This window comes from Eubalaena glacialis, chromosome 6, assembly GCF_028564815.1.
Source record: "Eubalaena glacialis isolate mEubGla1 chromosome 6, mEubGla1.1.hap2.+ XY, whole genome shotgun sequence".
NCBI classification, from domain to species: domain Eukaryota; kingdom Metazoa; phylum Chordata; class Mammalia; order Artiodactyla; family Balaenidae; genus Eubalaena; species Eubalaena glacialis.
In genome coordinates, this window is record NC_083721.1 from 16,210,867 (window position 1) to 16,234,029 (window position 23,163).

The following is a 23,163-nucleotide window of genomic DNA, read 5'->3' on the forward strand; positions in this document are numbered from 1 at the left end:
GAACCTGGGCCCTCGGAGTCCTAACCACTGGACCACCAGGGAATTCCCTGTATCTGGCTTCTTTTGCTCAGCATAATGTTTTTAAGATTCTTTGTTGTTGCTTGTATCAGTATTTCAAAGTGGTTATACTATTTTACACTCTTAATCAGCAGTGTATGATGAGATTTTTAGTTCCATATCTCTACTTCAATATTGTCTGTTGGTTTTTTTTTTTTTTTTTTTTTTTATTTATTTTTGGCTGTGTTGGGTCTTCGTTTCTGTGCGAGGGCTTTCTCTAGTTGCGGCAAGCAGAGGCCACTCTTCATCGCGATGCATGGGCCTCTCACTATCGCGGCCTCTCTTGTTGCGGAGCACAGGCTCCAGACGTGCAGGCTCAGTAGTTGTGGTTCACGGGCCTAGTTGCTCCGCAGCATGTGGGATCTTCCCAGACCAGGGCTCGAACCCATGTCCCCTGCATTGGCAGGCAGATTCTCAACCACTGCGCCACCAGGGAAGCCCTGTCCGTTGTTTTAAGTCATTCTCTTGGGTGTGGGATCAGGGATTGGCAAATTACAGCTCATGGGTCAAAATCTGGCACACCTCACCTGTTTTTGTAAATCGTTTTTGTATTGTATGTGACCTCTTTGTGCTAACATAGCAGAACAAAGTAGTTGCAACACAGTCCATATGGCTTGCAAAGCTTAAAATACTTGTTTTCTGGCTCTTTAAAGAAAATGTTTGCTGACCTCTGGGGTAGAGACTTTACATTGTGGTTTTAATTTGCACTTTCCTGATGGCTAATGGTATTGAACATCTTTTTTTTTTTTTTTTAAGATTTATTTATTTTTATTTATTTATTTTTGGCTGCGTTGGGTCTTCATTGCTGCGCATGGGCTTTCTCTAGTTGCGGCGAGCGGGGGCTACTCTTCGTTGTGGTGCGCGGGCTTCTCATTGTGGTGGCTTCTCTTGTTGTGGAGCACAGGCTCTAGGTGCGCGGGCTTCAGTAGTTGTGGCACGCAGGCTCAGTAGTTGTGGCTCGCTGGCTCTAGAGCACAGGCTCAGTAGTTGTGGTGCACAAGCTTAGTTGCTCTGCAGCATGTGGGATCTTCCCGGACCAGGGCTTGAACCCGCGTCCCCTGCATTGGCAGGCGGATTCTTCACCACTGCGCCACCAGGGAAGCCCTGAACATCTTTTAATGTGTTTATTGGCCATTTGTATTTCTTCTACTTTTTTTTTTTTTTTTTTTTTTAATTTGGCCGCACCACCTGGCTCGCGGGACCGTAGTTCCCCAACCAGGGATTGAACCAGGGTACCAGCAGTGAAAGTGCTGAGTCCTAATCTCTGGACTGTCAAGGAATTCCCTATCTTCTGTTTTTTTGAGGTGTCTGTTTAACCCTTTTGCTCATTTTTAATTTAATATGTTGTAGTTTTTATATCTAAAATTTCAACTTGGTTTTTGTATTTTCTATTTCTTTGATGAAATTTTCTACTTTTTTAAGACTTTTTTTAAGAGCAGTTTTAGGTTCACAGCAAAATTGAGGAAAAAGTACCAAGATTTCCCATATATCTCCTGCCCCTCACATACATAGCTTCCCCCATTATCAACATCCTCTCACCAGAGTGGTACCTGTTTTTTTTTTTTAAACAATTGATGAACCTACGTTGATACATCATTATCATCCAGAATCCATAATTTACATTAGGGTTCACTGTTGATGTTGTATATTCTGTAGGTTTGGACAAATGTATAATGTCATGTATCTGTTTCCTACTTTTTCATTCATTGTTGGCATATCTTTCTTTACCTCATTGAGTATAGTTATAATAGCTGCTGTAAAGTACATGTCTGATAATAACATCTGGGATCACATTTTCTTGGCTTTCACATGTTGAGGGATTTTGGATTGTATCCTACACGTAAATATTTAGATTGCATCCTAGACGTAAATATTTAGATTGTATCCTGGAATGTTATATTTTGGAGACAGGATTATTTTATATTGCTCCAAAGGGCGTTGATGTCTTTGTGTTAGTGGGCAATCAACTTGGTTAGACTCAACAAACTCTCATGCCTGCAGTGGGCATGGTTCAAGTGTCAGCTGTAGATTTAGACTGTTTAAACACAGAACGTGGGGGTTCTCTTCGTTGGTTCTCTTCTTTCTGGAGTTCCCTATTACTCTCTTGCCATCTTGGTTACCCTGGGCTCCTTTTTCTGGTTCTTTCAGTTCTTCCAACCAGAAGGATGTCAGGCTTTCTGTTGCAGTGGTAGCTGCCCCAGTGCCTCTGTGGTGGTGACTGCATCCACCTTCAGGGCAAAACTGCACAAAATGGGAACTCAGTATGTGTGATTGCTTACTCCAAGTTATGATACCCCCTCCAAAATGTGTATTTCAGTCTTCAGAGCCCTTGGATAGTTTTTTTGTGTCGGGTTCACAGAGGCTATAGTTGTTCTTTGCAGGAAGATCAGTGTATCAGCCTGTCACTCCTTGATATTCTTTTGCCTATTTTTAAGTTGGGTTTTTGGTTTTTATTGTGAGTTATGAATATGCTTTAGTTATTCTGGGTACAAGTATTTTGTCAGGTAAAGTATCATGAATGTTTTATTATAGTTTGTGGCTTGCCTTTTCACTTTTTTTCCATGGATTTTGGAGAGTAGATGTTTTAAAGTCCCATTTATCATTTTTTTTTTTTTTTTTACACTTCATACTTTTGATTTCTTATATAAGGAGTCTTTGCCTACTTGAAGGTTGCAAAGATTTTTTTATGTTTTATTCTATAAGTTTTATAGTTTAGGTTTATTTAGACTTAATTTTTGTGTAAGGCATAAAGGTGAGAGTCAGATTTCTTTTCATATAGGTATCCATTTCTTGAAAGACTACCAGCTCCTCCTCACCCCACCACCCTGGCACCATTGTCAAAATTCAGTTGAACATATGAGATTTTAATTTTGGACTCTTACTCCGTTACATTTTATGTCTATCTTTACACCAGTACCACTCTTTCTTGATTATTATTGTTTTACGGTAAGTCCTGAAACCCTCCAACTTTGTTCTTCTTTTTCAAAATTATTTAGCCTATATCAGGCCCTTGCCATCCTTAAATAGTATTTTATAATACTGAACATGACTTCATGGTTTTTGTTACTATTGTGAAATGGGTTTTCTCTTTTGATTCCATTTTCTATTTTGTTTCTACTGTTGTATAGGAATGCTATGCTTTTGTGCGTTAATTTTGTATCCAGCAACTCTTCTCAACTCCTGTTAGTTCTTTTTTTTTAATCAGTTCTTTTATTATTTACAACAATCTTTTGATAATTTCTGCCAAATTTGTTCTGATATATTCTTTTTTTTAACATCTTTATTGCAGTATAATTGCTTTACAATGTTATGTTACTTTCTGCTTTGTAACAAAGTGAATCAGCTATACCTATACATATATCCCCATATTTCCTCTCTCTTGCATCTCCCTCCCTCCCACCCTCCCTATCCCAGCCCTCTAGGTGGTCACAAAGCACCGAGCTGATCTCCCTATGCTATGCGGCTGCTTCCCACTAGCTATCTCTTTTACGTTTGGTACTGTATATATGTCCATGCCACTCTCTCACTTTGTCACAGCTTACCCTTCCCCCTCCGCATATCCTCAAATCCATTCTCTACTAGGTCTGTGTCTTTATTCCTGTCTTGCCCCTGGGTTCTTCAGAACTTTTTTTTTTTTTTTTTTATTCTATATATGTGTGTTAGCATATGGTATTTGTTTTTCTCTTTCTGACTTACATCACTCTGTATTACACACTCTAGGTCCATCCACCTCACTACAAATAACTCAATTTCATTTCTTTTTATGGCTGAGTAATATTCCATTGTATATATGTGCCACATCTTCTTTATCCATTCATCTGTTGATGGACACTTAGGTTGCTTCCATGTCCTGGCTGTTGTAAATAGGGCTGCAATGAACATTCAGGTGCATGTGTCTTTTTGAATTACGGTTTTCTCTGGGTACATGCCCAGTAGTGGGACTGCTGGGTCATATGGTAATTCTATTTTTAGTTTATTAAGGAACCTCCATATTGTTCTCCATAGTGGCTGTATCAATTTACATTCCCACCAACAGTGCAAGAGGGTTCCCTTTTCTCCACACCCTCTCCAGCATTTGTTGTTTGTAGATTTTCTGATGATGCCCATTCTAACTGGTGTGAGGTGATACCTCATTGTAGTTTTGATTTGCATTTCTCTAATAATTAGTGATGTTGAGCATCTTTTCATGTGCTTCGTGGCCGTCTGTATGTCTTCTTTGGAGAAATGTCTATTTAGGTCTTCTGCCCATTTTTGGATTGGGGTGTTTGTTTCTTTAATATTGAGCTGAATGAGCTGTTTATATATTTTGGAGATTAATCCTTGGTCTGTTGATTTGTTTGCAAATATTTTCTCCCATTCTGAGGGTTGTCTTTTGGTCTTGTTTATGGTTTCCTTTGCTGTGCAAAAGCTTTGAAGTTTCATTAGGTTCCATTTGTTTATTTTTGTTTTTATTTCCATTACTCTAGGAGGTGGATCAAAAAAGATCTTGCTGTGATTTATGTCAAAGAGTGTTCTTCCTATGTTTTCCTCTAAGAGTTTTATAGTGTCCAGTCTTACATTTAGGTCTCTAATCCATTTTGAGTTTATTTTTGTGTATGGTGTTAGGGAGTATTCTAATTTCATTCTTTTGCATGTAGCTGTCCAGTTTTCCCAGCACCACTTATTGAAGAGACTGTCTTTTCTCCATTGTATATCTTTGCCTCCTTTGTCATAGATTAATTGACCATAGGTGCGTGGGTTTATCTCTGGGCTTTCTGTCTTGTTCCATTGATCTATGTTTCTGTTTTTGTGCCAGTACCATATTGTCTTGATTACTGTAGCTTTGTAGTATAGTCTGATGTCAGGGAGTCTGATTCCTCCAGCTCTGTTTTTTTCCCTCAAGACTGCTTTGGCTATTCGGGGTCTTTTGTGTCTCCATACAGATTTTAAGATGATTTGTTCTAGTTCCGTAAAAAATGCCATTGGTAATTTGATAGGGATTGCATTGAATCTGTAGATTGCTTTGGGTAGTATAGTCATTTTCACAATGTTGATTCTTCCAATCCAAGAACATGGTATATCTCTCCATCTGTTGGTATCATCTTTAATTTCTTTCATCAGTGTCTTATAGTTTTCTGAATACAGGTCTTTTGTCTCCCTAGGTAGGTTTATCCCTAGGTATTTTATTCTTTTTGTTGCAATGGTAAATGGGAGTGTTTCCATAATTTCTCTTTCAGATTTTTCATCATTAGTGTATAGGCATGCAAGAGATTTCTGTGCATTAATTTTGTATCCTGCAACTTTACCAAATGCATTAATTAGCTCTAGCAGTTTTCTGGTGGCAGTTTTAGGATTCTCTGTGTATAGTATCATGTCACCTGCAAACAGTGACAGTTTTACTTCTTCTTTTCCAATTTGTATTCCTTTTATTTCTTTTTCTTCTCTGATTGCCGTGGCTAGGACTTCCAGAACTATGTTGAATAATAGTGGTGAGAGTGGACATCCTTGTCTCGTTCCTGATCTTAGAGGAAATGCTTTCAGTTTTTCACCGTTGAGAATGATGTTTGCTGTGGGTTTGTCATATATGGCCTTTATTATGTTGAGGTAGTTTCCCTCTATGCCCACTTCCTGGAGAGTTTTTATCATAAATGGGTGTTGAATTTTGTCAAAAGCTTTTTCTGCATCTATTGAGATGATCATATGGTTTTTATTCTTCACTTTGTTAATATGGTGTATCACATTGATTGATTGGCATATATTGAAGAATCCTTGCATCCCTGGGATAAATCCCACTTGATCGTGGTGTATGATCCTTTTAATGTGTTGTTGGATTCTGTTTGCTAGTATTTTGTTGAGGATTTTTGCATCTATATTCATCAGTGATATTGGTCTGTAATTTTCTTTTTTTGTAGTGTCTTTGTCTGGTTTTGGTATCAGGGTGATGGTGGCCTCATAGAATGAGTTTGAGAGTGTTCCTTCCTCTGCAATTTTTTGGAAGAGTTTGAGAAGGATGGGTGTTAGCTCTTCTCTAAATGTTTGATAGAATTCACCTGTGGAGCCATCTGGTCCTGGACTTTTGTTTGTTGGAAGATTTTTTTTTTTTTTTTAAACCTAATATCAATGGCATGTTACTGAGTTTAGAAATTTTTTTTTGTTTATTTATTTATTTATGGCTGTGTTGGGTCTTTCGTTTCTGTGCGAGGGCTTTCTCTAGTTGTGGCAAGCGGGGGCCACTCCTCATCGCGGTGCGCGGGCCTCTCACTATCACGGCCTCTCTTGTTGTGGAGCACAGGCTCCAGACGCGCAGGCTCAGCAACCATGGCTCACGGGCCCAGCTGCTACGCGGCATGTGGGATCCTCCCAGACCAGGGCTCGAACCCGTGTCCCCTGCATTGGCAGGCAGACTCTCAACCACTGCGCCACCAGGGAAGCCCATGTTGGAAGATTTTTAATCACAGTTTCAATTTCATTACTTGTGATTGGTCTGCTCATATTTTCTGTTTCTTCCTGGTTCAGTCTTGGAAGGTTATACCTTTCTGAGAATTTGTCCATTTCTTCCAGGTTGTCCATTTTATTGGCATAGAGTTGCTTGTAGTAGTCTCTTAGGATGCTTTGTATTTCTATGGTGTCTGTTGTAACTTATCCTTTTTCATTTCTGATTTTATTGATTTGAGTCCTCTCCCTCTTTTTCTTGATGAGTCTGGCTAATGGCTTATCAATTTTGTTTATCTTCTCAAAGAACCAGCTTTTAGTTTTATTGATCTTTGCTATTGTCTTCTTTGTTTCTATTTCATTTATTTCTGCTCTGATCTTTATGATTTCTTTCCTTCTGCTAACTTTGGGTTTTGTTTGTTCTTCTTTCTCTAGTTTCTTTAGGTGTAAGGTTAGATTGTTTACTTGAGATTTTTCTTGTTTCTTTAGGTAGGCTTGTATAGCTATAAACTTCCCTCTTAGAACTGCTTTTGCTGCATCCCATAGGTTTTGGGTCGTCGTGTTTTCATTGTCATTTGTCTCTAGGTATTTTTTGATTTCCTCTTTGATTTCTTCAGTGATCTCTTGGTTGTTTAGTAACGTATTGTTTAGCCTCCATGTGTTTGTGTTTTTTACGTTTTTTCCCCTGTAATTCATTTGTAATCTCATAGCGTTGTGGTCAGAAAAGATGCTTGATATGATTTCAATTTTCTTAAATTTACTGAGGCTTGATTTGTGACCCAAGATGTGATCTATCCTAGAGAATGTTCCGTGTGCACTTGAGAAGAACGTGTAATCTGCTGTTTTTGGATGGAATGTCCTATAAATATCAATTAAATCTAGCTGGTCTATTGTGTCCTTTAAAGCTTCTGTTTCCGTATTTATTTTCATTTTGGATGATCTGTCCATTGGCGTAAGTGAGGTGTTAAAGTCCCCCACTATTATTGTGTTAACTGTCGATTTCCTCTTTTATAGCTATTAGCAGTTGCCTTATATATTGAGGTGTTCCTACGTTGGGTGCATATATATTTATAATTGTTATATCTTCTTCTTGGATTGATCCCTTGATCATTATGTAGTGTCCTTCCTTGTCTCTTGTAACATTCTTTATTTTAAAGTCTATTTTATCTGATATGAGTATAGCTCCTCCAGCTTTCTTTTGATTTCCATTTGCATGGAATATCTTTTTCCATCCCCTCACTTTCAGTCTGTATGTGTCCCTAGGTCTAAAGTGGGTCTCTTGTAGACAGCATATATATGGGTCTTATTTTTGTATCCATTCAGCAAGCCTGTGTCTTTTGGCTGGAGCATTTAATCCATTCACGTTTAAGGTAATTATTGATATGTATGTTCCTGTGACCATTTTCTTAATTGTTTTGGGTTTGTTTTTGTAGGTCCTTTTCTTCTCTTGTGTTTCCCACTTAGAGAAGTTCCTTTAGCATTTGTTGTAGAGCTGGTTTGGTGGTGTTGAATTCTCTTAGCTTTTGCTTGTCTGTAAAGCTTTTGATTTCTCCATCAAATCTAAATGCGATCCTTGCCGGGTAGAGTAATCTCGGTTGTAGGTTCTTCCCTTTCATCACTTTAAGTATATCATGCCACTCCCTTCTGGCTTGTAGAGTTTCTGCTGAGAAATCAGCTGTTAACCTTATGGGAGTTCCCTTGTATGTTATTTGTCGTTTTTCCCTTGCTGCTTTCAATAATTTTTCTTTGTCTTTAATTTTTGCCACTTTGATTACTATGTGTCTCGGCGTGTTTCTCCTTGGGTTTATCCTGTATGGGACTCTCTGCGCTTCCTGGACTTGGGTGGCTAATTCCTTTCCCATGTTAGGGAAGTTTTCGACTATAATCTCTTCAAATATTTTCTCTGGTCCTTTCTCTCTCTCTTCTCCTTCTGGGACCCCTATAATGCGAATGTTGTTGTGTTTAATGTTGTCCCAGAGGTCTCTTAGGCTGTCTTCATTTCTTTTCATTCTTTTTTCTTTAGTCTGTTCCGCAGCAGTGAATTCCACCATTCTGTCTTCCAGGTCACTTATCCGTTCTTCTGCCTCAGTTATTCTGCTATTGATTCCTTCTAGTGTAGTTTTCATTTCAGTTATTGTACTGGTCATCTCTGTTTGTTTGTTCTTTAATTCTTCTAGGTCTTTGTTAATCATTTCTTGCATCTTCTCAATCTTTGCCTCCATTCTTATTCCGAGGTCCTGGATCATCTTCACTATCATTATTCTGAATTCTTTTTCTGGAAGGTTGCCTATCTCCACTTCATTTAGTTGTTTTTCTGGGGTTTTTTCTTGTTCCTTCATCTGGTATATAGCCCTCTGCCTTTTCATCTTGTCTGTCTTTCTGTAACTGTGGTTTTTGGTCCACAGGCTGCAGGATTGTAGTTTTTCTTGCTTCTGCTGTCTGCCCTCTGGTGGTTGAGGCTATCTAAGAGGCTTGATGGGAGGCTCTGGTGGTGGGTAGAGCTGACTGTTGCTGTGGCGGTCAGAGCTCCGTAAAACTTTAATCCACTTGACTGTTGATGGGTGGGGCTGGGTTCCCTCCCTGTTGGTTGTTTTGCCTGCGGCAACCCAACACTGGAGCCTACCTGGGCTCTTTGGTGGGGCTAATGGCAGACTCTGGGAGGGCTCACGCCAAGGAGTACTTCCCAGAACCTCCGCTGCCAGTGTCCCTGTCCCCACGGTGAAACAGAGCCAGCCCCCGCATCTGTAGGAGACCCTCCAACACCAGCAGGTAGGTCTGGTTCAGTCTCCCCCAGGGTCACTGCTCCTTCCCCCGGGTCCCGATGCACACACTATTCCGTGTGCGCCCTCCAAGAGTGGGGTCTCTGTTTCCCCCAGTCCTGTCGAAGTCCTGCAATCAATTCCCACGAGGCTTCAAAGTCTGATTCTCTATGAATTCCTCCTCCCATTGCCGGACCCCCAGGTTGGGAAGCCTGACGTGGGGCTCAGAACCTTCACTCCAGTGGGTGGACTTCTGTGGTATAAGTGTTTGCCAGTCTGTGAGTCACCCACCCAGCAGTTATGGGATTTGATTTTACTCTGATTGCGCCCCTCCTACCGTCTCACTGTGGCTTCTCCTCTGTCCTTGGACATGGGGTATCCTCCTTGGTGAAGTCCAGTGTCTTCCTGTCGATGATTGTCCAGCAGCCAGTTGTGATTCTGGTGTTCTCGCAAGAGGGAGTGAGAGCACGTCCTTCTACTCCGCCATCTTGGTTAATCTCCCACATGACTCTTTTTGAATTATGGTTTTCCCAGGGTATATGCCCAGTAGTGGCATTGCTGGGTCGTATGGTAGTTCTATTTTTAGTTTTTTAAGGAGCTTCCATACTGTTCTCCATAGTAGCTTTATCAATTTACATTCCCACCAACAGTGCAAGAGAGTTCCCTTTTCTCCACACCCTCTCCAGCATTTATTGTTTATAGACTTTTTGATGGTGGCCTTTCTGACCGGTATGAGATGATATCTCGTAGTTTTGATTTGCGTTTCTCTAATGATTAATGATGCTGAGCATTCTTTCATTTGTTTGTTGGCAATCTGTATATCTTCTTTGGAGAAATGTCTGTTTAGGTCTTCTGCCCATTTTTGGATTGGGTTGTTTGTTTTTTTGACGTTGAGCTGCATGAGCTGCTTGTAAATTTTGGAGATTAATCCTTTGTCTGTTGCTTCATTTGCAAATATTTTCTCCCATTCTGAGGGTTGTCTTTTCATCTTGTTTATGGTTTCCTTTGCTGTGCAAAAGCTTTTAAGTTTCATAAGGTCCCATTTGTTTCTTTTTGTTTTTATTTCCATTTCTCTAGGAGCTGGGTCAAAAAGGATCTTGCTGTGATTTATGTCATAGAGTGTTCTGCCTATATTTTCCTCTAAGAGTTTGATAGTGTCTGTCCTTACGTTTCGGTCTTTAATCCATTTTGAGTTTATTTTTGTGTATGGTGTTAGAGAGTGTTCTAATTTCATTCTTTTACATGTAGCTGTCCAGTTTTCCCAGCACCAGTTATTGAAGAGGTTGTCTTTTCTCCATTGTATATTCTTGCCTCCTTTATCAAAGATAAGATGACCATATGTGCGTGGGTTTATCACTGGGCTTTCTATCCTGTTCCATTGATCTATATTTCTGTTTTTGTGCCAGTACCATACTGTCTTGATTACTGTAGCTTTGTACTATAGTCTGAAGTCAGGGAGCCTGATTCCTCCAGCTCTGTTTTTCTTTCTCAAGATTGCTTTGGTTACTCAGGGTCTTTTGTGTTTCCATACAAATTGTGAAATTTTTTGTTCTAGTTCTGTGAAAAATGCCAGTGGTAGTTTGATAGGGATTGTATTGAATCTGTAGATTGCTTTGGGTAGTATAGTCATTTTCACAATGTTGATTCTTCCAATCCAAGAACATGGTATATCTCTCCATCTATTTGTATCATCTTTAATTTCTTTCATCAGTGTCTTATAATTTTCTGCATACAGGTCTTTTGTCTCCTTAGTTAGGTTTATTCCTAGATTTTATTCTTTTTGTTGCAGTGGTAAATGGGAGTGTTTTCTTAATTTCACTTTCAGAGTTTTCATCATTAGTGTATAGGAATGCAAGAGATTTCTTTGCATTAATTTTGTATCCTGCTACTTTACCAAATTCATTGATTAGCTCTAGTAGTTTTCTGGTAGCATCTTTAGGATTCTCTATGTACAGCATCATGTCATCTGCAAACAGTGACAGCTTTACTTCTTCTTTTCTGATTTGGATTCCTTTTATTTCTTTTTCTTCTCTGATTGCTGTGGCTAAAACTTCCAAAACTATGTTGAATAATAGTGGTGAGAGTGGGCAACCTTGTCTTGTTAATGATCTTAGTGGAAATGGTTTCAGTTTTTTACCATTGAGGACGATGTTGGCTGTGGGTTTGTCATATATGGCCTTTATTATGTTGAGGAAAGTTCCCTTTATGCCTACTTTCTGGAGGGTTTTTATCATAAATCGGTGTTGAATTTTGTGGAAAGCTTTCTCTGCATCTATTGAGATGATCATATGATTTTTCTCCTTCAATTTGTTAATATGGTGTTCACATTGATTTGCATATATTGAAGAATCCTTGCATTCCTGGGATAAACCCCACTTGATCGTGGTATATGATCCTTTTAATGTGCTGTTGGATTCTGTTTGCTAGTATTTGGTTGAGGTTTTTTGCATCTGTGTTCATCAGTGATATTGCCCTGTAGTTTTCTTTCTTTGTGACATCTTTGTCTGGTTTTGGTATCAGGGTGATGGTGGCCTCGTAGAATGAGTTTGAGAGTGTTCCTCCCTCTGCTGTATTTTGAAAGAGTTTGAGAAGGGTAGGTGTTAGCTCTTCTCTAAATGTTTGATAGAATTCACCTGTGAAGCCATCTGGTCCTGGGCTTTTGTTTGTTGGAAGATTTTTAATCACAGTTTGAATTTCAGTGCTGGTGATTGGTCTGTTCATATTTTCTATTTCTTCCTTGTTCAGTCTTGGAAGGTTGTGCATTTCTAAGAATTTGTGCATTTCTTCCAGGTTGTCCATTTTATTGGCATATAGTTGCTTGTAGTAATCTCTCATGATCCTTTGTATTTCTGCTGTGTCAGTTGTTACTTCTCCTTTTTCATTTCTAATTCTATTGATTTGAGTCTTCTCCTTTTTTTCTTGATGTCTGGCTAATGGTTTATCAATTTTGTTTATCTGCTCAAAGAACCAGCTTTTAGTTTTATTGATCTTTGCTATCACTTTCTTCATTTCTTTTTCATTTATTTCTGACTTGATCTTTATGATTTCTTTCCTTCTGCTAACTTTGGGGTTTTTTTGTTGTTCTTTCTCTGATTGCTTTAGGTGTAAGGTTAGGTGGTTTATATGAAATGTTTCTTGTTTCTTTCTTTTTTTAGAAATTAATTAATTAATTAACTTATTTATTTATTTATTTATGACTGTGTTAGGTCTTCGTTGCTGTGCGCGGGCTTTCTCTAGTTGCGGTGAGTGGGGGCTACTCTTGAGCGGGGGCTACTCCTCATTGTGGTGTGCAGGCTTCTCATTGTCCTGGCTTCTCTTGTTGCAGAGCACCAGCTCTAGGTGCACAGGCTTCAGTAGTTGTGGCACGTGGGCTCAGTAGTTGTGGCTCGTGGGCTCTAGAGCGCAGGCTCAGTAGTTGTGGCGCTCGGGCTTAGTTGCTCTGCAGCATGTGGGATCTTCCTGGACCAGGGTTTGAACCCGTGTCCCCTGCATTGGCAGGCGGATTCTTAACCACTGCACCACCAGGGAGCCCCCTGTTTCTTGTTTCTTAAGGTAGGATTGTATTGCTATAAGCTTCCCTCTTAGAACTCCTTTTGCTGCATCCCATAAGTTTTGGGTTGTCGTGTTTTCATTGTCATTTGTTTCTAGGTATTTTTTGATTTCCTCTTTGATTTCTTCAGTGATCTCTTGGTTATTAAGTAGTGTATTGTTTAGGCTCCATGTGTTTGTATTTTTTACAGATTTTTTCCTGTAATTGATATCTAGTCTCATAGCGTTGTGGTCAGAAAAGATACTTGATATGCTTTCAATTTTCTTAAATTTACCAAGGTTTGATTTGTGACCCAAGATATGATCTATCCTGGAGAATGTTCCATGAGCACTTCAGAAGAATGTGTATTCTGTTGTTTTTGGATGGAATGTCCTATAAATATCAATAAAGTCCATCTTGTTTAATGTATCACTTAAAGCTTGTGTTTCTTTTTATTTTCATTTTGGATGATCTGTCCGTTGGTGAAAGTGAGGTGTTAAAGTCCCCTATTATGATTGTGTTACTGTCGATTTCCCCTTTTATGGCTGTTAGTATTTGCCTTATGTATTGAGGTGCTCCTATGTTGGGTGCATAAATATTTACAATTGTTATATCTTCCTCTTTGATTGATCCCTTGATCATTATGTAATGTCCTTCTTTGTGTCTTGTAATAGTCTTTGTTTTAAAGTCTATTTTGTCCGATATGAGAATTGCTACTCCAGCTTTCTTTTGATTTCCATTTGCATGGAATATCTTTTTCCATCCCCTCACTTTCAGTCTGTATGTGTCCCTAGGTCTGAAGTGGGTCTCTTGTAGACAGCATATATACGGGTATTGTTTTTGTATCCATTGAGCCAGTCTGTGTCTTTTGGTTGGAGCATTTAATCCATTTACATTTAAGGTAATTATCAATATGTTTGTTCCTATTAACCATTATCTTAATTGTTTTGGGTTTGTTATTGTAGGTCTTTTCCTCCTCTTGTGTTTCTTGCTTAGAGAAGTTCCTTTAGCATTTGTTGTAAAGTTGGGTTGGTGGTGCTGAATTCTCTTAGCTTTTGCTTGTCTGTAAAGGTTTTAATTTCTCTGTCGAATCTGAATAAGATCCTTGCTGGGTAGAGTAATCTTGGTTGTAGGTTTTTCTCCTTCATCACTTTAAATATGTCCTGCCACTCCCTTCTGGCTTGCAGAGTTTCTGCTGAAAGATCAGCTGTTAACCTTATGGGGATTCCCTTGTGTGTTATTTGTTGTTTTTCCCTTGCTGCTTTTAATATTTTTTCTTTGCATTTAATTTTTGATAGTTTGATTAATATGTGTCTTGGCGTGTTTCTCCTCAGATTTATCCTGTATGGGACTCTCTGTGCTTCCTGGACTTGATTAACCATTTCCTTTCCCATATTAGGGAAGTTTTCAACTATAATCTCTTCAAATATTTTCTCAGTACCTTTCTTTTTCTCTTCTTCTTCTGGGACCCCTAGAATTCGAATGTTGGTGCATTTAATGTTGTCCCAGAGGTCTTCCTGAGACTGTCCTCAATTCTTTTCATTCTTTTTTCTTTATTCTGCTCTGCAGTAGTTATTTCTACTGTTTTGTCTTCCAGGTCACTTATCCGTTCTTCTGCCTCAGTTATTCTGCTATTGATCCCTTCTAGAGAATTTTTAATTTCATTTATCGTGTTGTTCATCACTGTTTGTTTGTTCTTTAGTCCTTCTAGGTGCTTGTTAATCGTTTCTTGTATTTTCTCCATTCTATTCCAAGATTTTGGATCATCTTTACTATCATTATTCTGAATTCTTTTTCAGGTTCACTGCCTATTTCCTCTTCATTTGTTAGGTCTGGTGGGTTATTGCCTTGCTCCTTCATCTGCTGTGTGTTTCTTTGTCTTTTCACTTTGCTTAACTTACTGTGTTTGGGGTCTCTTTTTCACAGGCTGCAGGTTCGTAGTTCCCGTTGTTTTTGGTGTTTGTCCCCAGTGGCTAAGGTTGGTTCAGTGGGTTGTGTAGGCTTCCTGGTGGAGGGGAGTAGTGCCTGTGTTCTGGTGGATGAGGCTGGATCTCGTCTTTCTGGTGGGCAGGTCCACGTCTGGCGGTGTGTTTTGGGGTGTCTGTGGCCTTAATATGATTTTAGGAAGCCTGTCTGCTAATGGATGGGGTTATGTTCCTTTCTTGCTAGTTGTTTGGCATAGGGTGTCCAGCACTGTAGCTTGCTGGTCGTTAAGTGGAGCTGGGTCTTGGTGTTGAGATGGAGATGTCTGGGAGATTTTCACCGTTTGATATTATGTGGAGCTGGGAGGTCTCTTGTGGACCAGTGTCCTGAACTTCACTCTCCCACCTCAGAGGCACAGCCCTGATGTCTGGCTGGAGCACCAAGAGCCTGTCATCCACACAGCTCAGAATAAAAAGGAGAAAATAAAAGAAAGAAATAAAGAAGAAGATAAAATAAAATAAAGTAAAATAAAATAAAGTTATTAAAATAAAAAATAATTATTAAAAAAAATTATTTTAAGTAATTTAAAAAAAAAAGGAAAGAAAGAAAGAAGAGAGCAACCAAACCAAAAAGCAAATCCACCAATGATAACAATTGCTAAAAATTATACTTTAAAAAAAAAAAAACGGACAGACAGAACCCTACGACAAATGATTAAAAGCAAAGCTATACAGACAAGATCACACACAGAAGCATACACATACACACTCACAAAAAGAGAAAAAGGGAAAAATATATATATATCGTTGCTCCCAAAGTCCACCTCCTCAATTTGGGATGATTCTTTGTCTATCCAGGTATTCCACAGATGCAGGGTACGTCAAGTTGATTGTGGAGATTTAATCCGCTGCTCCTGAGGCTGCTGGGAGAAATTTCCCTTTCTCTTCTTTGTTCGCACAGCTCCTGGGGTTCAGCTTTGGATTTGGCCCTGCCTCTGCGTTAGGTCGCCTGAGGGCATCTGTTCTTCGCTCAGACAGGACGGGGTTAAAGTAGCAGCTGATTCGGGGGCTCTGGGTCACTCAGGCCGGGGGGAGGGAGGGGTACGGATGCGGGGCGAGCCTGTGGCGGCAGAGGCCAGTGTGACGTTGCAACAGCCTGAGGCTCGCCCTGTGTTCTCCTGGGGAAGTTGTCCCTGGATCACAGGCCCCTGGCCGTGGCGGGCTGCACAGGCTCCCGGGAGGGGAGGTGTGGACGGTGACCTGTGCTTGCACACAGGCTTCTTGGTGGCGGCAGCAGTAGCCTTAGCATCTCATGCCCGTCTCTGGGGTCGGCGCTGATAGCCGCCGCTCGCACCCGTCTCTGGAGCTCCTTTAAGCAGCCCTCTGAATCCCCTCTCTTCGCGCACCACGAAACACAGAAGCAAGAAAAAGTCTCTTGTCTCTTCGGCAGCTCCAGACTTTTTCCCGGACTCCCTCCCGGCTAGCTGTGGTGCACTAGCCCCCTTCAGGCTGTGTTCATGCAGCCAACCCCAGTCCTCTCCCTGGGATCAGACCGAAACCCGAGCCTCAGTTCCCAGCCCACGCCCGCCTCGGCGGGTGAGTGGACAAGCCTCTCAGGCTGCTGAGTGCTGGTCGGCACCGATCCCCTGTGTGGAAATCTCTCCGCTTTGCCCTCCGCACCCCCGTTGCTGCGCTATCCTCCGCAGCTTCAAAGCTTCCCCCCTCCGCCACCTGCAGTCTCCGCCCACGAAGGGCCTTCCTAGTGTGGAAATCTTTCCTCCTTCACAGCTCCCTTCCACTGGCGCGGGTCCCATCCCTATTCTTTTGTCTCTGTTTTTTCTTTTTTCTTTTGCCCTTCCCAGGTACGTGGAGAGTTTGCCTTTTGGGAAGTCTGAGGTCTTCTGCCAGCGTTCAGTAGGTGTTCTGTAGGAGTTGTTCCACGTGTAGATGTATTTCTGATGTATTTGTGAGGAGGAAGGTGATCTCCACATCTTACTCTTCTGCCATCTTGAAGCTCCTCCTCCTCCTGTTCTTATTATTTGTCTTTAGATTTTCTTTTCCTAAATTTTTAAAAAATTGATTAATTTAATTTATTTTTTGGCTGCTTTGGGTCTTCATTGCTGCTCTTGGGCTTTCTCTAGTTGCTGCGAGCGGGGGCTATTCTTCATTGCAGTGCGTGGGCTTCTCATTACGGTGGCTTCTCTTTTTGCGGAGCATGGGCTCTAGGCACGTGGGCTTCAGTGTGGCGTGCAGGCTCAGTAGTTGTGGCGCATGGGTTTGGTTGCTCCATGGCATGTGGGATCTTCCCAGACCAGGGCTCGAACCCATGTTCCCTGCATTGGCAGGCAGATTCTTAACCACTGTGCCACCAGGGAAGTCCTGTCTTTAGATTTTTTGGAATATTTTTTATAGCCTTGTATTTTGCTATGATTATAAACAGTAATTTGGGTTACTTTCCAGTTTCTTTTTTTCCCCTTTTCTCTGTATTAATTAGGTTCTCAGTACCATGTTGAATAGAAGTGGTGATAGCAGGCATCCTTTTCTTGTTTCTTACTTTAATGGAAATAGTTGTAGACTCTTAATGTTGAGTATGATGCTCTTAAACTATGAATTGTGCTCTTATTTATTTATTTGTGTATTTATTTTTACTTTAGGAATTGTGCTTGGTTCTTTTTCAGATCTGCTGTGCTTCTTCTAAGATCCTTTTCCCTTTAAATTTCTTTAAACTTTTGTTTCTTTAAATATAATAAACATTGTTGATATGGAGTTTGTTACTGATAGATAATTATAAGATTTAAAGTCTCAGGTCTCTGTGTTATCTTTTGGTTCTGCATTGTGGCTCATGGTGTCTTATTTTTTGTTTGGCTGTAGTTAATTTTGTGCTGACTAGTATATTCATAGGGATAATTTGATCCCCCAAATGAAGGCTTCTTACACTACAGAGGATTTGTATTTGCTTGAGCCAAAGAAACAGAAAGTTGAATTCTTTCTGTCTTCACTTTTGGCTTGGTAATTCCTAATGTCTCTTCAGCCCTGTGGTGTTCTTAAGATTTTTAAAAAGTATTTTTTCTAGCCCTTTTAGTTTTATTAATGGAAGGGTTAGTATGAATAACCTACCTGCCATTACCATAAATAAAATTTTATCATACCTTGACTAGGCTTTAGTTTAATTCAGCTTTCCATTTTTTTCTTTCAGATCCGCTCAGCCTATTTTGAGTTAGTTTCTGCTTTGTGCCAGCGTACTCCACAGTTGATGAAAGATGAAGCATCCAAAGTGAGCCCATCTGTCCTTCTTAGCATTGATGACAGTGACCCCATTGTATGCCCTGCTCTCTGGGAAGCTGTGCTTTACACACTTACAACTATTGAGGTAAGTTAAAGAGGTACATTTAGTGCATCTGGGAATATTTGTCTTCTTAGTTGTATTTTAGAAGCCTTAGATACCATGTGAGAGAGCCTATCAGATTATAATATTTAAAACTTGCTAGAAAAATGCTTTCTTGGGAATAAAATATTTAATCCAAAACTTTGTATAAATCTTAAACTGACTATAAAATGATATAGCATTTTTATTTTACTTTCAGTTTCGTCAATATCAATTATCCTTTAAACTTATATGGCCCAATGAAATCAACATATCTGAATCTTACATTTAAGATTAAATATTGCTGTCCCTTTTAGAAAGCAGCTTTTTTTTTTCTTTTAACTTGTTTAGAAAGCAGCTTTTATAGAAATCTTTTCAGTTAAATATTAGTTCTTTTTTGGCTGCCTCAGGCCTTAGTTGCAGCATGCGGGGTCTTCATTGAGGCATGCAGGATCTTTCGTTGCTGTGTGCGGGCTTCTCTCTAGTTGTGGCGTGCGGGTTGTTTTCTCTTCTCTAGTTGTGGTGCGCAGGCTCCAGGGCGCGTGGGCTCTGTAGTTGTGGCGCATGGGTTCCAGTGTGGGCAAGCTCTGTAGTTTGCTGCACACAGGCTCTCTAGTTGAGGTGCGCGAGCTCAGTAGTTGTGGCATGCGGGCTTAGTTGCCCCGTAGCATGTGGGATCTTAGTTCCCTGAGCAGGGATCGAACCCACGTCCCCTGCATTGTAAAGTGGTTTCTTTACCACTGGACCACCAGGGAAGTCCCTAAATAGTTATTTCTGATCAATATTGTCCTGGAAGCATGTTGTATACATAATTACTAAATGTAATAAATTTCTTATAATTTCAGACTTTTAGTTTTTAGTGGTGGTGAGAGATTTTGACCCTCTTTAGGTAGAATACTTTAGGTAGAATACTTGATTTTTATTTTTGAGAGTCTATGTGTCTTCTCTCTTAATTGGGAAATGTATGTTTATGATCTCTAATTATTATTATAATCTTTTTTTTTTTTTTTTTTTGGTAAGGACTGTTGGCTTCATGTAAATGCAAAAAAAAGTGTGTTTCCCAAGCTGTCAGCTATGGTTCGTGAAGGAGGTCGGGGTCTGGCTGCTGTCATATATCCTTATCTTCTGCCATTTATCAGCAAACTCCCTCAGTCTATTACAGATCCAAAGTTGGATTTCTTCAAAAATTTTCTCACCTCCCTAGTTGCAGGGTAAGGAATTTAAATTCTTGACCTTTAAAACAAAATAGATTTTTTCTTATTTTCATAAATGGGCAGAACGACATACTTGTTATTGTCATATGTAAATTTCCCCAAATTGTTTTGCTGTTCATTAAACACTTTTCAAGTTTTCAGAGAATTACAATTGGAATTCTTTTTTTGGGTACTTTCAAGACTTCAGTGGTAGTATGCAGCAGAAAGTGAGATAAATTATGGCAAGGCCCTTAGGTGGAAATAAGCTCTTTTTCAATGACCCATTTTTTGGTATGTTGATAAATACAAATGCCCGAGTGCAGAAAATGAACCAGTGAACTTTTCCATTAACTAAAATATAATAGCTGTTTAAAGTCACACTTAAAACGTCATTTCAGTGTATTTGTTGAACTTAGTAAAAGATACCCAGTTTTATTAATGATTAAAAATTTTTTTTCCACTACAGTATTATCTTTATTTGGTTAAGTCCTCCCTTTGAAATTTGCAGGTGGATTGGTTCATGAGTAGGAAATAAATATGTTATATTCTGTTGATACATTTTTGAAGATATGCTATTTTTCATAGTTCTTCAAGTTTATAATCTAATTGGGCTGTATTTTGGTTGTTCTTAGTTTTTCATTGAAGAATTTTATTTTTAGAAATTCTTTTTCATGCCTTTATTTTGGTGTTTTTGTATTGCTTATTTTCTTTTTCATGAAGGAGTAAGCCACAGGTATTTATTATTTCTTAGGCTATCAACAGAAAGAACCAAAACCAGCTTTTCAGAGTGCTCAGCAGTAGTATCTGCTTTTTTTGAATGCTTACGTTTTATAATGCAGCAAAACTTAGGTGAGGAAGAGATAGAAGAGATGCTCGTCAATGATCAGGTATTTATAATGTAAAAAATCATCAGTGCCTTTGCACACTAACTATAAAGAATCAAGCTCATTGTGTCTTGTTGCCATTTTTATTAATTAGCCTTCCTTGTGAAGATTTCATTTTTATGGTTTACAAATTAGGTAATGTGTATTGCTGACCAATAAATGAAAATTTCTGTATTGTTAGTTGTTAGCGTAATACCATAATGCCTAAGTACTAGTCACTCTCTGGTTGTACAAACTCTGTTTTAGAGAGTTGCAATGCAAAACAATTTAGAAGATGCAATTTTCAACACTTTGTATTTTAGTTTATATTATAATCATCTTCTTCCTTCTAAAATATGTAGTACATTTATCCTTTTGTGAGCAATTGTGCTTGGCTTTTAGAACTAGTGATGAGAGCAGGTCCTGGAATATGGTTCCTTATGGTAGGAAATTAATTAATATGATTATATAAGCCCAGATCCTAGTTGATGTCTCAGATAGTTAATTTCTCTTATCTTTGTAATTTAAGAGAAAGCACTGAATTCTGTGGGTCCTATATGTCTTTCATATTGGTTTAGAAAAAAGGAAAAAACTTTGAATAAGTTCAGAAGATGCAAAGAGTTGATGACCAATGATCTTGGTCAATTATATCATAAAAAAGAAGTAATTCGGGGGGATACAGTGAAATCGTTAGGCTCTTTGAATGATATGAAGATGATTTTCAGGTTCAAATTAACTCTTTTCATAGTTCTGGGAAAAAATTCATGTTCTTCAGTTATTAAATATGAAAATTTATAATGTTTTACAAATACCTTGTTTAAATTTTATTTTCCCTGAAAACTGAACTTTAATATTTCTACCTTCTCTTTCAGTTGATTCCTTTTATTGATGCAGTTCTCAAAGACCCAAGATTGCAAGATGGGCAGCTATTTAACCATTTGGCAGAAACTTTAAGTTCATGGGAAGCCAAAGCAGATTTGGATAAAGATGATAAAACAGCTTACAATTTGGAGAAAGTGCTACTGAATTTCTGGGAAAGACTGTCAGAGATCTGTGTTGAGAAAATCAATGAGCCAGAAGCCGATGTTAAGTCAGTTTTGGGTGTTTCTAACCTATTACAGGTCCTTCAGAAGCCAAAGAGCTCCTTGAAGTTAAATAAAAAAAACGTTGGTAAGGTTAGATTTGCTGATGAGATGCCCGAAAGTAATAAAGAGAATGAGAAATATGTCTCCTCAGAAGGAGAGAATAGTGAAGGCTCTGAATTAATGGCTGAACCTTCTCTCACTCACAGTTGCTCAGACCTTATATCACCCCTAAGGAAAAAACCTTTGGAAGACTTAGTCTGTAAACTAGCAGAAATGAGTGTTAATTATGTCAATGAACAGAAGTCGGAGCAACATCTAAGGTTTCTTTCCACTCTGCTCAACTCCTTCTCTTCAAGCCAAGTATTTAAAGTGCTATTAGGTGATGAAAAACAGAGTATTGTCAAAGCCAAGCCTCTTGAAATAACCAAACTTGCACAAAAAAATCCCGCGATACAGTTTTTATACCAGAAAGTAATAGGTTGGCTAAATGAAGATCAAAGGAAGGATGCTGGTTTCTTGGTGGACATTTTGTACAGTGCCCTTTGTTGCTGTGATAATCATATGGAACGAAAAGCTGTCTTGGATGATCTAATTGAGGTATTACTGTTCTATATCTTTTTATTTTCATTTATTTATTTATTCATTCATTCATGCATGCCTGCATGCAGGGTCTTTGTTCCCCAGCCAGGGATCAAACCTGTGCCCCCTACAGTGGAAGCATGGAGCCCTAACCACTGGATCACCAGGGAGTTCCCTGTATCTTTTTAAACTATAATGGTTTACACTGGCACACTGATTATGGATGAGTAGAACGAGACCTCTATGGGGGTTATTTTGGGATTGTTTCTTAACTATGAATGTCAATTTAAAGACTATATTCTTGATTGGGATTGGGAAGTATGTGAAACTTCTGGGTAGCTGTTCAGTAAGAGTAAATATGTTAAGATGACAAAAGCTTGGTAATAAAAGGGTAAGTTCTTTCAGTCCATACTTTTTAAAGCTGGACTCACTAAAAAAATGTTTTAGTTTTGTAGTGGTTCAATGGTCACTTCATTTACTTATAAAAAGTTTTACCAGTTACTGTTTTTTCTAGCAGATTGTTTCTCTTTTTCTTCTTTTAGGTGGATCTGAAATGGAATTCTATGCTTCAAGTCATTGAAAAGGTATCTTAGAGATTTTTCTCTTTTTTTTGTATTTATAAGTATAGAAAAATTAAACCATAGCTATATTCACATAATGGTATGTGATCAGGTGTCTCTGTTAGAGAATTTCCTTATTATTGTAACTTTCTTCTCATAATTTGAGAAGACATGGTGTTCAGCTTTCTATAGTATTATTTTTCTGGTTAGGAATATCAGGGAAGAATGAACAGGTTCTGGAAGATCCAGTGTCTCTTCCCTAGTGGGTAACAAAGGAAGAGTTAAGCATTTATCTTAGTTTATCTTTTTTTTTTTTTTTTTTTTTAATAAATTTATTTATTTATTTATTTATTTATGGCTGCGTTGGGTCTTCGTTTCTGTGCAAGGGCTTTCTCCAGTTGCGGAGAGCAGGGGCCACTCTTCATCGTGGTGCGCAGGCCTCTCACTGTCGCGGCCTCTCCCGTTGCGGAGCACAGGCTCCAGACGCGCAGGCTCAGCAGTTGTGGCTCACAGGCCTAGCCGCTCCGCGGCATGTGGGATCTTCCCAGACCGGGGCACGAACCCGTGTCCCCTGCCTTGGCAGGTGGATTCCTAACCACTGCGCCACCAGGGAAGCCCCCTTAGTTTATCTTTTAAACTAAGGTTTCTGCTGTTATCCTAGTTATTTTTTCTTCTGTAGAAATGGATTGAATGGTTCTAGCTTTGAGTAGAACGCATCAGGAAATTAAGTTTGTTTTACCCTGGAATACTATACAGGCAAACTAAAGTCTCCCCACCTTTATTTAATTGCCATTTGACTAAGTAAGAAAATTAGTGATGAGAATAATAAAAAGAAATCAAG

The 23,163-nt window shown here is 39.2% G+C and overlaps 1 protein-coding gene across 1 annotated transcript in view; it reads left to right on the forward strand.

Annotated features, from left to right (window-relative positions):
• LTN1 (listerin E3 ubiquitin protein ligase 1) overlaps positions 1-23,163 on the forward strand; it is a 70,329-nt gene that overhangs the window by 13,173 nt on the left and 33,993 nt on the right. Inside the window, exons 7-11 of the mRNA XM_061194007.1 lie at positions 17,875-18,048; positions 19,063-19,253; positions 19,987-20,122; positions 20,971-21,780; positions 22,305-22,346. Coding sequence (XP_061049990.1) covers positions 17,875-18,048; positions 19,063-19,253; positions 19,987-20,122; positions 20,971-21,780; positions 22,305-22,346 — 1,353 coding nt within the window. The remainder of the gene's footprint in view (positions 1-17,874; positions 18,049-19,062; positions 19,254-19,986; positions 20,123-20,970; positions 21,781-22,304; positions 22,347-23,163) is intronic.